Source organism: Malaclemys terrapin, chromosome 10 (assembly GCF_027887155.1).
Source record: "Malaclemys terrapin pileata isolate rMalTer1 chromosome 10, rMalTer1.hap1, whole genome shotgun sequence".
Lineage (NCBI taxonomy): Eukaryota > Metazoa > Chordata > Testudines > Emydidae > Malaclemys > Malaclemys terrapin.
In genome coordinates this window covers 902,828-917,526 of record NC_071514.1, presented here as the reverse complement: position 1 = coordinate 917,526, position 14,699 = coordinate 902,828, and the positions used below count along the sequence as shown (strand labels likewise).

At 61.7% G+C, this 14,699-nt stretch overlaps 1 protein-coding gene across 5 annotated transcripts in view; it reads right to left on the bottom strand.

The window, feature by feature from the left end:
* Positions 1-3,042: 3,042 nt before the first annotated feature.
* Positions 3,043-14,699, bottom strand: part of MAN2A2 (mannosidase alpha class 2A member 2) — a 31,508-nt gene continuing 19,851 nt past the window's right edge. For 4 of the 5 annotated variants that reach the window (XM_054042690.1, XM_054042692.1, XM_054042691.1 and 1 more), the window contains 12 exons: positions 14,455-14,569; positions 13,577-13,644; positions 11,016-11,181; positions 9,719-9,955; positions 9,528-9,644; positions 9,236-9,350; positions 8,957-9,090; positions 8,269-8,410; positions 6,963-7,096; positions 5,889-6,083; positions 4,277-4,387; positions 3,043-3,804 (listed from right to left, as the gene is read on the bottom strand). In XM_054042690.1, the coding sequence (XP_053898665.1) occupies positions 3,649-3,804; positions 4,277-4,387; positions 5,889-6,083; positions 6,963-7,096; positions 8,269-8,410; positions 8,957-9,090; positions 9,236-9,350; positions 9,528-9,644; positions 9,719-9,955; positions 11,016-11,181; positions 13,577-13,644; positions 14,455-14,569 (1,690 nt within the window). In that variant the 3' untranslated portion in view covers positions 3,043-3,648. Of the gene's footprint in view, positions 3,805-4,276; positions 4,388-5,888; positions 6,084-6,521; positions 6,600-6,962; positions 7,097-8,268; positions 8,411-8,956; positions 9,091-9,235; positions 9,351-9,527; positions 9,645-9,718; positions 9,956-11,015; positions 11,182-13,576; positions 13,645-14,454; positions 14,570-14,699 lie in introns of all 5 variants that reach the window. The other variant, XM_054042695.1, reaches the window with a different exon arrangement.

Here is a 14,699-nt window from a genome sequence, read left to right as displayed (position 1 = left end):
GCACCAGCAGAGGCAGCTGCGGGCACCCCCTGCCCCACCCCCTCCTTGCAGTAATTAGCCCTGGGGGAGGCCAGGGCAGTCCCACAGCCCCAGTGCCGCACGGTGTAATGACCCTGGCCCCATAGCAACCAGAGATGCTCCGGAGGGCATCCAGCAGGGGCCAGGAGCTGTGGCGGGGGCATGGCTGCCAGGAGCCACATTCAGAGCCATTCCCACGGCCCCGCAGCCAGGCCAGGGGAGCAGCAGTGACGGGCAGTGAGATTGCTAGCCTGGAGCAGCTTGCTCCTTGGCACTGGCTGCCTCTGGGGGAGGCACAGGAGCCTGACCTGACCGGCCATCCCCCAGCCCTGGGTACAGCAACTGGGCTTGGCCCCCGCCCTGCAGGAGGCAGCCAGGTCGCTTCTTTGTACTGTTTTCATTCTCCATAGAAACATCGGATTCTTTTTTAACCCTACCCAGCTCTTAATCTAGTGGCAGTGAGTTCCACAGACTACATGTGCATTCTCTACAGTATTCCCTTTTGCTGTCTGTCAATTCCCTTGGGTGTCCCGTGGTATCTGTGCTGTGACCAGGGGAAAGTGCAGCGGCTGCTCTCCCTCCCCTCCTGGTCTCTACTACCCCTCTTTAACACACCTCAGCTTTGTCTGTTTCTGCTCCGTCCCTCCGAGGCAGCTGCCAGGGAAAACAGGTCGACAAGGCAGGCACTATAATGCTCTGCCAGCTAGGGGCTGTCAGCCTGGCCGTGGCATTTAGTGGAACTGGAGTTTGGGTCTCAAATCGAGATGGACAGTTGGTTAGAGGGCAGACTGCACCGCTTCCTGGGGGGCACAGTCTGGCCAGACAGCTCAGCCCGAGGGAGAATGGGGCCCGGAACGAGGGGCAGGGAGAGAAGTGTGATGTTAGGAGTGTGATATAATATCTCATTGAAAGGTGACAGGGCCAGAAAGAGTTAATTACCTCCCAGACTGACCTGACCCATGGCCGAACTTTAGCGACTGGTTAGGAAGATCTGTTAATGAATAGAGCTTTGAAATGCAGTCTGCATTGTTAGAGATAGAAGGGGAGGTGTTTGCTCAGGTCTTGTGATGTAAGCAAACAAGTCTTGTCTATTGCTACAGCTTTGATTCAAAGATCAAAGAAGGAATATTAACATGTAGGAAGACACTTGAGGGAAATAGTATTATTGTCTCTATGTCTCTTTGAAGGTTGTGGTAACCTGTATCTGAACTGTTCAATGGATAAAGAATCCTGTGCTAATTGCCAGGATGTTTGGGAGAAGGAAAGTTAACCCTATTGTTTTCTCAGGCGAAAAGAAGAACAGGAGTACTTGTGGCACCTTAGAGACTAACAAATTTAGAAGCCCTTGAGGAATTTCACCATGATTTCAATAATTTCCATCCCACCATCAACCTCAGCCTAGATCAATGCACACAAGCAGTCCATTTCCTGGACACTACTGTGCTAATAAGCGATGGTCACATCAATACCACCCTATACCGGAAACCTACTGACCGCTACACTTACCTACATGCCTCCAGCTTCCATCCAGGACACACCACACGATCCATTGTCTACAGCCAAGCTCTAAGATATAACTGCATTTGCTCTGGGCTAGCTTGATTATCACTTCAAAAGTTTTTTTTCTCTTAATTAATTGGCCTCTCAGAGTTGGTAAGACAACTCCCACCTGTTTATGCTTTCTGTATGTGTGTATATATATCTCCTCAATATATGTTCCATTCTATATGCATCCGAAGAAGTGGGCTGTAGTCCATGAAAGCTTATGCTCTAATAAATTTGTTAGTCTCTAAGGTGCCACAAGTACTCCTGTTCTTCTTTTTGCGGATACAGACTAACACGGCTGTTACTCTGAAACCTGTCATCAGGCGAAAAGGCTGCTGGAAATGTATAAAAACCCTGGGACACGATCCTGCTTCATCTCAGATCTGCTTTGGGTTTCAAGAAGGGGAAACCCTAAGCCATAAGAATTGAGTCTGAATGGACTGAACTGACTGGAGTCACCCTGAATATGGACATTGGACTATAACCTATGGACTATTTCTAAAAGGACTTTTGGCAACTACAAACTCATCTCTGCTATGCATCTGAACCTCAAGAATTGAATTCAAGTCTGTCTATTGATCTTTTAACCAACACTCTCTCTCTTTTCTTTTTAAATAAATTTTAGTTTAATGAATAAGAATTGACTATAGCGTGTATTGTGGGTAAGATCTAAGTTATAATTGAACCTGGGTGTGTGGCTGACCCTTTGGGGTTGGAAGAACCTTTTCTTTTATATGATGAGATAAGATTTTCAGGAATCATCATCATATCTGACGTGTGTGTCTGGGTGGAGGCCTGAGGCTGGGCACGTTAAGGGAACTGTGTTGGTTGGACTCTGAGTAACCAGTGAGGTGATATAGAAGTTGTTTTGGGCTGGTTGGTAAATCTAAGCATTGGAATAACACCAGCGTTTGGGGTTTGTCTGCCCCGTTTTGTTTGCAGTTCCCCCTGATTGAGTGACCTCAGCTGGCTCCCACGGGCACCGTCACAGGGGGTCTAGTAAAGAATCCGCCAACCCTCCCCTTTCCAACCTTCCCCCACTGCTCGGAACAGCCAGGGACAGTGGGGGGAACCACTCAGTCCTCAGTGCCCCCTGCTGGGCCAGGACTGCATGGGCCTGGGCGGGGGGGAGGGGCACTCGCTCCTAGCACCCCCTGCTGGGCGGGGGCCGGAAGGGACTCAGATGGGGGAGGGGCACTTGCTCCTAGCACCCCCTGCTGGGTGGGGCTGCAGGCTTGGGGGCGGGGGCTAGAGAAGCCACCCTCCCTGACGCTGTGGGCTCAGTCAATAGAAACTGCGGGCGCAGGAAATGAAAGGGGGGGCATCCCATCAGCTGAAGGGAAGGGGGCGGAGGCTACCTCCTGCAGGCCCAGAACCAGCACCCCCGGCCCTGGGATCTTACTCCCCCCCCTCGGCCCGGGTCAGGGCCCTCCCCACACGCTGTAACCAGCAGCAAGAGGCACAAACAGACACAAGGCGGGAGGTGCAAACAGGCCTTTTCTTGCCTAAAAGCTCACGACAAACTCGGGGAAATTCAGTCTCCAGTTCCACAGAGCGTCCATTAGAGCTGCAGCCCCCCCACACCCCCGGCCAGTAGCTTCAGCGTCCCCAGCCCGGACCCCCTCCCCCACCCCGCGGCAGGTTTCCAGTCAGTCAGACCCCTGCAGTCCAGCAGGCTCCAGCACCTGCCCGGTTACCCCCCAACATGGGGCGGGGGGACGGGGAGAGATGGGACATAGCCTGGGGGATCCGAGAAGCTGCAACCTGCCTCCTGGCCGAGCCAGCAGCATCGCACCGAGAACGCAGCGTCGGCAGTGCCAGGCTGAGCACTGGGAGCGGCCGGGGATCCGCCGCGTAGTCGGGGCCGTGCCCCAGCCCCCACGCTTGGCCAGTTGCAATATTATTTAAAACGCAGATTAATAAATAATGGAGGCAGCTGCTCCTGCGAGTCCGTCTGCATCCCGTGCAGTGTCCGCCCCCAAGCCACAGCCCGGGGGAGCTCCCTGCCCCACCCCACCCAGGCAGGGGCCGTCTCCCAGCAGGACGCGGCACGGCTGGTCTGCTCCTCTCCTGGCCGCCGGGGGGCTACCCAAAGTGGATGCGGAAGGTGGCGATCTCCATGGGGCCCATGTGGATCACAGTGCTGTTGGGGGAGGCCGCGCCCAGCGGGTACATCAGTGTCAGCGAGGTGGGCTGCAGGGACCCCAGCTCCAAGCCGTGGAACAGGCTCCCAAGGGAGAACTGCAGAGAGGAGGGGGCGTAGGGTGAGGGGCTGGCACCTCAGGCTGTGCCCAAGCAGCGGGCATGGAGCCAGCACCGAAAGGCAGCCTCCCCTTGCGGGGGGTGCGAGACAGGGGCCAGGATGTGACGGAGAGCCGGTGCCCCAGGAACGCAGCCTAGCCTAGCCTCAAAGCACGCTGCTCCCTCTGGCAGGCGCCCCCTCGCCACCACAACCTTCCCCCCCGGCCTGCCCAGGCCTGATCCGTAGCACCAGCGTGAGGGTGGGTCAGCTGCAGGGCTGCAGCGGGAGCTGGGGGGGGTGTCACTGGCTGTGTCCCAGACCCACCTTGCCCCGGCGGGGGAGGGGGGTGTCGCTGGCCGTGCCCCAGACCCACCTTGCCCCGGCGGGGGAGGGGGGTGTCACTGGCCGTGCCCCAGACCCAAATTGCCCCGGCGGGGGAGGGGGGTGTCACTGGCCGTGTCCCAGACCCACCTTTCCCTGGCTGGTGGTGCAGTTGAAGCCCAGGTGTTTGGCCTCCAGGCCACAGTCGAAGCCCTTGCGGTGCAAGATCAGCGCCATCTCCGCCGAGGGCAGCGAGTCGTCCTGGGACGGGGAAGCAGAGACGCGTGTGGCAGCCGCAGGAAGGTACATGGATCATGGGGCTGAAACCAGGACGTTTGTGCTGCGATCTAACCCGCAGCTCAGTGTCCTGGAGACCCATTCGGATCTGCACCCTTCCGCCATTGCTGAGCTGCTGGGCCCAGCTACGCGGCTGAGCAACGAGACAGGACCCACTCCCGACACCCGGATTCAGGTCACAGCACCGCTAACGCTGGGATTCCCTCTGAGACCTCTCCCCTCGGCCCCCAAGAACTCCCGTCACTCGGAGCCTTTATCTGGCACCCGGCAGAACTCGGCTGAGATGATGACACTCAAACGTGGGGGATGGATGCCGGGTACGAGAGCTCAAAGTGCCCCAGCACCTGTCCCTTTGCGTCCCACTGCAATGGCTTGGCCTGAGTACGCCACAGGAACCAAGCCCGGTGCAGCAGGTTCGCCCACAGACTCTTTACCTCACCCCTACTTCCCTCGCTTAGCGTCCATTGTTACTTGTTTGTAACTGGGCCCCTGGGTGTTCTCCCTCTTACCTCAGCTGGCTCAGACATTCTGTCTTTTTAGCCTTCCCTTCTTCAGCACAAACATCCGGTTTTCAGCCTCATGATTCATTTACCTCCCTAATTCCACCTTCCATGAAATGAGGTGTTAATTACTCGTCAGCCAAAGGGATGGGTGTGACGAAGTGGGACTGTTCTTAATGTTTCCTCTGAATACTGTGTGGGTGCCTCAGTTTCCCCTATGCATTTCTTAAGTCTCTAGGGGGTGGGGAAAGGCCAGTGTGCATAAATCACTGACACTCTGTCTCCCTGGCAACAAATGGCCAGGGCCCTTCCCCCCTGCAAGGAAATAGCTAAAGGTGAACAAAGAGATCAGGTGACCTCCTGGCCTGGGAAAGAGACAAACCCCAGAGAAGGAGGGGCTGGAGGGGGTTTCACTTTGGAGCTGGCTGGGGACTAGGAGTGAGGGCAGACGGGGATGTCTAGTTCACTAGGTCAGAATGGACCCGGCCGAGGGGTCCCGTTCGCTGGACCTACAAGCTCTGTTTTAGCCCGTGTTCCTGTCATCTAATAAACCTCTGTTTTACTGGCTGTCTGAGAGTCACGTCTGACTGCGAAGTGGGGGTGCAGGACCCTCTGGCTTCCCCAGGACCCTGCCTGGGCGGACTCGCTGTGGGAAGCGCACGGAGGGGCATATGCTGAATGCTCCCAGGAGAGACCCAGGAGGTGAAGCCGTGTGAGCTTCTTGCCCTGAAAACAGTCTGCTCCGAGGGAGAGAAGGCTCCCCAAAGTCCTGACTGGCTTTGTGGGGAGCAGTTCCAGAGCATCGCCTGGGGACTCCATGACAACGGGTACAGCTGGGTACAGAGCCTGATCCCAGGCCTGCATCTGCCGGGATGATGGGAATGGACAGTCTGACCTGCCCACGCATGGCGGTGGTGGGAGCTGTCGGGGTGCTGGGCTCGCTCCCATGGGGCCGGGGCTCTTACCTCAGCCTGCAGCGTCCGAAGGTTGAGGATGTGGAAGTCACAGGGGACGGTGGCTGAGAGGGGCCGGAAGGACCTTAGGGCCGGGGGCGCTGGCTTCTCCTGAGCAACGGGCATCGCCAGCACCTCGGCGTTCAGGTGCATGGAGGTCATGTGACTCAGCAGAGAGGGGAAGCTGATTGGACGACTGTCCTGCACCTGCAACAAGAGCAACCAACCGAGTTGAGGAGTCTGGGGCAGCCCCGCCCTGCTGCTGGTAGGTACCCCCGCCTGTTGGGCTGGTCAGACCCACCAAGAGGGCGAGGGAATTCCCCAGCAGGGATCCACATGGGGCTCCCCCCAACACCCCGATACAGGAGACCCAGGCAGCAGCAACACCCTCGGCCCAGGCAGCAGGTCACATCTGATCTGATGAGGTGGGACCCTTCCCCTCCCTGCTTTGGGGGGGAGGCCAGGACTGAGCCATTCAGGGCCCCCACTCCACCGCAGCCAGCTCGCCCCTCGGGCCAGTACTCCATCCCATGCACAGCACACAGGCCTAATCTACCGCCATCTACTGCTCAGGCTCCCAGCTGGGCTACACACTGACCGCGGCCCCAGCTACAGTCACCAGACAGCGCGGCAGCCGGCAGGTACCTCTCCACTGCCCGTCCGGGGGCCGGAAAAGGGCCAGGCTAGGAACACGGAAGCCAGTTTGGAAAAGAAGCCGGAGCTCTGGGGAGTGACATGGGTGGGAGCAGGGGAGATTGGACGAGAACAGCGACGGTTGTAAGAGCTTTGTGACAAAGTGCCAGCGCAGAGCCAGCCCCGTGCAGCATTCGGGGAAGCTCGGCGCCTGGCCGAGACTCAGCCCCCTCCCCCGAGCAGCACAGCACCTGCCGCCTCCACTGCAGTGCGACCACCGCTGGGGTGGGACGGTGCAACTGGTTCACAGCTGCACAGCACCGGGCTCACCACTCAACGTCTGCCCCTGGGCTCACTCCCAGCGCTCCGTGCCACAAGGGGGCTGGAGTGCCTGGGCAGCCCAGGCAGCGGGGAGCAGAATGGCGTGGCCTCCCGCTGGCAGGGCCCCCTCACCTTGTTGGCCGTGGTGCGGCGCTCCAGCAGGAGGCGGAAGCGGTTGCAGGTTCGCTTGTTGTCCTTCAGCCCCTGGCCGAGGCCACGATTGTCATCCTGCATGAGGCGCCGGTCGAGGATCACCTCCAGCTGGCCTGTGGGGTGCAGGGAGGGGAAGGGTCCAGCAGGCCCTGAACACACCTGGGACCTTAACCCTTCCTCCCATGGAGAGGGGCCCCGACTGGGCCCCGCTGGACACAGGCTGGGGCAGCAAAGGGAAGAGGGGACATCTCTCTCCCAGAGTGCTGGGGCAATGCTTCCCGAGACACAGCAGAGCGCAGGGGCTTCCCTCGCCTGGGAGAGTCAGGGCCTCGAGTTATCAGAAAGGCAGAGCTCTGCACAACATGCCCCTAGCGCCGCCTTGGGGCAATGGGCCAGCACTGCCTGCTGGGGAGAGCGCCCCCTGCTGAGTGCCCCACCCCACTCCCTGCAGCACAGCGCCCCCCAGGGACCAGCCCTGACTGCCCGGGGAGAGCGCCCCCTGCTGAGTGCCCCACCCCACTCCCTGCAGCACAGGGCCCCGAGCGCCACCTTGGGGCAATGGACCAGCCCTGACTGCCCGGGGAGAGCACCCCCTGCTGAGTGCCCCACCCCACTCCCTGCAGCCCAGCACCCCCCAGCGCTGCCTGGGACCAGCCCTGCCTACCAGGGGAGAGCGCCCCCTGCTGAGCCCCCCGCCCTGCTCCCTGCCCCACAGCACCCCCTAGCGCTGCCTGGGACCAGCCCTGACTGCCTGGGGAGAGCGCCCCCTGCTGAGTGCCCCAGCCCACTCCCTGCAGCACAGGCCCCGAGCTCCGCCTTGGGGCAATGGACCAGTCCTGACTGCCAAGGGAGAGCGCCCCCTGCTGAGTGCCCCACCCCACTCCCTGCAGCCCAGCACCCCCCAGCGCCGCCCTGGGACCAGCCCTGACTGCTGGGGAGAGCGCCCCCTGCTGAGTGCCCCAGCCTGCTCCCTGCAGCCCAGCACTCCCCAGCGCCGCCCTGGGACCAGCCCTGACTGCTGGGGAGAGCGCCCCCTGCTGAGTGCCCCAGCCTGCTCCCTGCAGCCCAGCACTCCCCAGCGCCGCCCTGGGACCAGCCCTGACTGCTGGGGAGAGCGCCCCTGCCCCACTCCCTGCAGCACTGGCATTCCCTGTTCAGCTGCGACCAGCCTGGCCTTGCTTAGACTGGGAGCGGAGGTGAGCGTGGGGCTCAAGGAGACGCTGCAGCCAGGCGCAGATGGTTCTAGGGCACTGCCCCTCCCCAGGGGCCCAGCAGCCCCACTCACCGCTGTGCAGGCTGGCCACCCCCAGGGCCTGGGCCGTGTGCAGGGTCAGGCGGCTCTCCTTGTCCTGGATGTAGGCCATGGCTGGCATGGGGTAGAAGTTGGCCTGCAGAGGCAGCTTCTTCCGGAACCTGCGAGGCTGGATCTGGAGGAGAGGAGAGATCAGGGGGTGCAGCACCGGGTTCAGCACCGCTCTGAGCTCCACCAATGCCCTGTGCCCCACCGGGGGCTCCCGGCAAGCCTGGCCCCGGGCGGGGAGAGCCCAGCGGGCGGGGGAGCACTCTCCCTGGGGGGGCCGGGCGGGGAGAGCCCAGCGGGCCGGTGAGCGTGCTCCCTGGCGGGGCAGGGCGGGGAGAGGCCCAGGAGGTGGGGGAGGGCGCTCCCTGGGGGGGCAGGGCGGGGAGGGGCCCAGCAGGCAGGTGAGCGCGCTCCCTGGAGGGCAGGGCGGGGAGAGCCCAGCAGGCAGGTGAGCGCGCTCCCCGGGGGGGGCAGGGCAGGGAGAGGCCCAGGAGGTGGGAGAGGGCACTGTCCCAGGAACCGGGCAGAGGAGAGGCTCAGCAGGCAGCGAGGGTGCTGACCCAGGGACTGGGCAGGGGAGATGACCAGGAGGTGGGGAAGGACACTGCCCTGGGGGGCAGGGCTGGGAGAGCCCAGGAGGTGGGGGAGGGTGCTGCCCAGGGCTGCCGGGCACCTGGAAGCCGTTGAGATCGGTGAAGAAGGTGTCCTCGCTGGCAATGCTGGTGCTGAGGCGCAGGGCCATCTCCTTGTTGACGTGGTCGCGGATGTCCACCAGGCAGGACACATCTAGGGACAGACCCTCCACCCCTGCAAAGCAGACGGCTGAGATCACCTTGCCCGCCCCTGCCAGCTGGAATGCCAGGGACCCCAGTGCTCTGCAGGCCACCCAGAGCCCCCACCCAGCACGCCCAGCTCCTGCGGCACAGCACAGCCCACCCTGCGTGCCCCTCACCTGGCACGTTGTAGAGCCGCACCACCTGCTGCACATGCTGGTAGTAGCTGGCCACCTCCGAGAAGAAGGGTCCCTCGGTCACCCGCACCACGGGTGGCTCCTTGGGGGCGTAGGGCTGTGAAGGGAACAAGGGCAGCCTGACACCGTGCAGCAGGCACGAGGGAGGGCAGGTGTAACAGCCTGGAACCCTCTGCCCCATCCCCTAGGTCCCACCAGCCCTCCCAAGACCCCCTCCACAGGCCTCAGTGCCCAGCTGCTCCTAGGTCTCGGGGCCCCTCTTTGTGCCCTGTACCTTGGCGTCGCCGTCTGGCAGGAAGAGGTAGGCCCCACTCTTGTCCTTGGCGCTCCTGGTGCCATAGATGAGGAACTCGCTGGTCAGCCTGTGCTCCTCCCCGGCCCGCCGGACGCTCTGCAAAGGAAGCAGGCAGTGAGCGCGTGGGCACCAGACACGCTCTGCTGCCCCCCACCCGCCCCCCTGCTCACCTGCAGCAGGCCGGTGAGGCCCGAGAAACAGGCCTGCATGTGCTGGTTGTCCAGGCAGAAGTCGTCGGAGGTGGCGGGGACGACGCGCACGGGGAAGATCTCGCGCGGGCGCACGGGCAGCTCACGCCCGTGCAGGTGGAGGCGCACAGACGACGTCAGCGTGGTGTGGCTGTCGAACGACTTGTACAACTGCAGGACACTGAGGCCCAGTGCTGGCAGCCGGGTCATGATGGACACCTGCCAATCAGAGGGGAGATGTGAGTGGGACCCCTGCCCCCAAGCCCTGCCCAGCTCAGCCCTGAGCCATGGAAACGGCGCTCAGCTGGGCGAGCGGGTATGACGAAGTGGGAATGTTCGTAATGTTTTGTCTGATGCTGTGTGTGTGGCTCAATTCCCCCACGTGTCACTCAAATGCCTAGGTGGTGGACAGGGTGTGTGATCCTTGCAGACTACCTGGGCACAGACAATGCCTGACGCTCTGTGGCCCTGCCAGAGCCCATCCTCGGCAAGAATCAGCCAGAGGTGTTGGAGAACGAAGCGAGAGGCGGAGACCAGGTGACCTGTTTGCCCCAGAAAGAGACAAAGGCCAGAGGAGGGGCTAGGCTGGGCTGCTGGAAGCTGGTCCGTCTGCAGCTGGGAGACTGAAGAGGGGAGAGCCCAGGGTTCTGGGCTTAGGATCCCCCCACCCCATGATGGACTTTGCTGAATGTTCCTAATTTCTGTGCTAACAGGATCTGTTCTATGCTGTGTTCCCCACGACTAATAAACCTTCTGTTTTCTGTGCTGGCTGAGAGTCACTGCTGAGTGCAGAGTTGGGGTGCAGGGCCCCTTTGGGGCCATGTAAGGGTTCCCCAGGTGGACTCACTGTGGGGAGCTCACAGCATGAAGTGGGTGCTGAATGCTCTGAGGTCAGACCCAGGAGGCGCTGAAGCCAAGGAGGTTTGCCCTAGTGACTGTGTGCCCTGAGGGGAGACACACGGCACTGGAGTCCGGTCTGATTTCATCCAGAGCAGCGGGCCCAGGGCACCGCCAGGGAGAGCTCAGCATCCGCACCGGGCGTGGAGGGGACCTGCCCAAGCCAGGGTGGGCGGGGCTGTGTGTGCCAGGGGGTGGAGGAGAGGCCTGTGGGGCTGCTGAGGGGGACTATGGGGGTGGATGAGGGAGCTGGGGGAGTACAGAGTGAGGTGTGAACACTGGGGGTGGGGACTGCTGCCAAGGGCGCTGTGTGCCTGGTAGGTTTTGCCCGGCTCAGGGCGTCCCCAATGAGGTGGGGTGAGGCCACAGCCCCCTCTCGTACCTGGTAGACATCGGGCACCATATCCGTGGCTGAGCTCCACTGGGCGCTGAGCTGGACGGCCAGGGGCTGCCCCTCCTCGGAGAGCACACGGACACGCGGGGAGCTGACCAGCAGTGAGACGACACTGAGCCGCTCCTGCTCCAGCGGGTTAAACAGCACCACGAACCTGCATGGGGACAGCGCTCAACCACATGATGTCCCTGATCCCCGACAGCCCCCAGCCCCCCACGGAGCCCAGCCCCTGATCCCTGACAGCCCCCAGCCCCCCACGGAGCCCAGCCCCTGAACCCCGACAGCCCCCACGGACCCCAGCCCCTGATCCCCGACAGCCCCCAGCCCCCCACGGACCCCAGCCCCTGATCCTCGACAGCCCCCAGCCCCCCACGGACCCCAGCCCCTGATCCCCGACAGCCCCCAGCCCCCCACGGACCCCAGCTCCTGATCCCCGACAGCCCCCAGCCCCTGATCCCCGACAGCCCCCAGCCCCCACGGACCCCAGCCCCTGATCCCCGACAGCCCCTGATCCCCGACAGCCCCCAGCCCCCCACGGACCCCAGTCCCTGATCCTCGACAGCCCCCAGCCCCCCACGGACCCCAGCCCCTGATCCTCGACAGCCCCCAGTCCCCCCATGGCCCCCAGCCCCGACAGCCCCAGCCCCCAACAGCCCCCAGCCCCTGATCCTCGACAGCCCGCAGCCCCCCACGGACCCCAGCCCCTGATGGCACCCAGCCCCCGATCGCCCCCAACCACCCCTAGCCCCCTATCCCCGATGGCCCCTGTGATGTTATTGACATGAACTGTGACCATATAGATCATTGTTGCAACCAAGGTCCTGTAGTGGCACCAAATCTTGTATAAAGGGGGTCAAATGAGGTGTCTAAGACAAGGTTATGGTTTGCTGGTTATGATTATGCTGTCTATATGTGTGTATCATTTTGTAGTTGAAGTTATGAATATTGGCTCTGTACTTGTATCTCAATGTGTTTTGAGTCTAAGTAGCCTCAGTGAAGCATTTGGTCAGCTTCTTGAGAAAGGAATTTGCAGATTAAGTGCCCAGTCAAGAAACACTTAACTGACAGTGGACTTTGGGAGACGCCAATCCACATCTGAGCTTTCCTGGGAAAGTTCAAACTAACATGTAAACAATGGCGTTGGCCTCCAAACTGAGTCATGCATGAACATCAAAGAGTCCTGTGGCACCTTATAGACTAACAGACGCTTTTGTGGGTGAATACCCACTTCGTCAAGCTTATGCTCCAATACATCTGTTAGTCTATAAGGTGCCACAGGACCCTCTGTTGCTTTTTACAGATCCAGACTAACACGGCTACCCCTCTGATATTTGATGCATGAACATGTGACTTGCCCGTGTGACTCCGAACTCCATCTTGCTGCTGTGATGTTCCACAGTAAGAACAAAGGGGTGTCCTTCCACAGGGCAGAGAATATAAAAGGCCCTGGAAACCCCTCCATTTTGTCTTCAATCCTGCTTCTGACCTCTGGAGGAACCTTGCTACAAACTGAAGCTCTGAACAAAGGACTGAATGACTCATCCCAGGTGGGGATGTTCCAGAGACTTGATTTGAACCTGCAGTTTATTCCATCGCTGCTGCAAGCCTGAACCAAGAACTTTGCCATCACTGTATGGAATTGATTTGTTTAACCAATTCTAGCTCTCATCTATATTTTTTCCTTTTATGAATAAACCTTTAGATTTTAGATTCTGAAGGATTGGCAACAGCGTGATTTGTGGGTAAGATCTGATTTGTATATTGACCTGGGTCTGGGGCTTGGTCCTTTGGGATAGAAAGAACCTTTTTCTTTTACTGGGGTATTGGGTTTCATAACCATTTGTCCCCATAACGAGTGGCACTGGTGGTGATACTGGGAAACTGGAGTGTCTGAGGGAATTGCTTGTGTGGCTTGTGGTTCGCCAGTGGGGTGAGACCGAAATCCTCTGTCTGGCTGGTTCGGTGCCTTAATGGTAAAGGACCCCCAGCCTTGGGCTGGGACTGCCCTGCTCTGAGCAATCTGTCCTGAACTGACACTCTCGGAAGTGTCCCACCAAAGAAACTGCATTATTACAGCCCCCAACGGCCCCCAGCCCCTGATGGTCCTTAAACTCCGCTGGCCCCCGACAGACTCCGACCTGATGGCCCCTCCAGCCCCTAGCACTCGACAACCCTCTGACAGCCTCCAGCCCCCAAAGGACCCCAACAGTGGCAGGCTAGAGTGAATAGAGTGCTCAGCCACAGGGCAGGCCTGGCCGCCGTCGGCCCCCAGGTCCCCCAGGACAGAGTGAACACAGGGAGGGACCCGTCCCTCCAGCCAGGCCCTGCCCCAGCCCGGAGCGGGGCTGTCCAGGCCCTGGGCAGTTCCTCCAGCTAGGCCCTGCCCCAGCCTGGAGCGGGGGTGTCCAGGCCCTGGGCAGTTCCTCCAGCCAGGCCCTGCCCCAGCCCGGAGCGGGGGTGTCCAGGCCCTGGGCAGTTCCTCCAGCCAGGCCCTGTCCCAGCCCAGAGCAGGGTGTGCACACCCTGGGCAGGGGCCGGGCAGCTCCTACCTGGGCGATGTGTCCAACTTGATGACAGTTTTCTCAGGCAGCGAGTCCTGGTTGAGGCGCATGTCGTCCTAGTAGAGAGGAGCTGAGTCAGCACCGTAATGCTCCCAGGAGAGCACCCCCAGCCCCCGCCAGCCCAAGGACCGCTCTAGGCAGAAAGGCAGAGATAGGGAGTGGGGCAGGTCTCCACCGTGCAAAGGGGCAGCAGAGAGCCGCTCCTGGGGAGCGCCCTGATGGTGGGGGTCGCCCCCCGAACGCAGGCAGGGGCAGGGCAGTAGAGCTGAGGGCTGGGGTTAGGGCTGGAGTCTGGATCAAAGCAGGGAGATTGGAGTCAAGGATGTGACTGGGGCTGAAGTCAGGGCAGCGGGGCCGGACCGGGGTCAGGGCAGCGGGGCCGGACCGGGGTCAGGGCAGCGGGGCCGGACCGGGGTCAGGGCAGGGGGGCTGGACCCGGGTCAGGACAGTGGGGCCAGGGCCGGACCAGGGTCAGGGCAGCGGGGCTGGAGCCGGGATCAGGGTCAGGGCAGCGGGGCCGGGGCCAGGCCGGGGTCAGGGTAGCGGGGCCAGGCTGGGGTCAGGGCAGGGGGGCCGGAATGGGGTCAGGCAGCGGGGCCGAGCTGGGGTCAGGGCAGGGGGGCTGGACCCAGGTCAGGACAGTGGGGCTGAGCCAGGGTCAGGGTAGTGGGGCTGGAGCCGGGATCAGGGTCAGGGCAGCGGGGCTGGGGCCAGGGTAGCGGGGCCAGCCTGGGGTCAGGGCAGGGGGGCCGGGCCGGGGTCAGGGCAGGGGGGCTGGGCCGGGGTCAGGGCAGTGAGGCCGGGGTCAGGGCAGGGGGGCTGGGCCGGGGTCAGGGCAGTGAGGCCAAGGTCAGGGCCGGGCTCACCGTGCCAAGGAAGGGTCCTGCGGGGTCGTAGCGATAGGCCTCCTTGTCGCCCAGCACTAGGTAGTGCGCGGCGTTGCTGATGACGCGTTTCAGGTTCACCAGGGAGTGGAGCAGTCTGGGCAGCCGGGCCGGAACCGTGAGGGAAAGGCAGAGAGAGAATCAGTGTCACCGCTCCCCCGCGGCCTCTCCCCCACAGGGATCCCCCGGCAGGGTTCACCCACCCGGCTCCCCCAGCCATTCCCGAG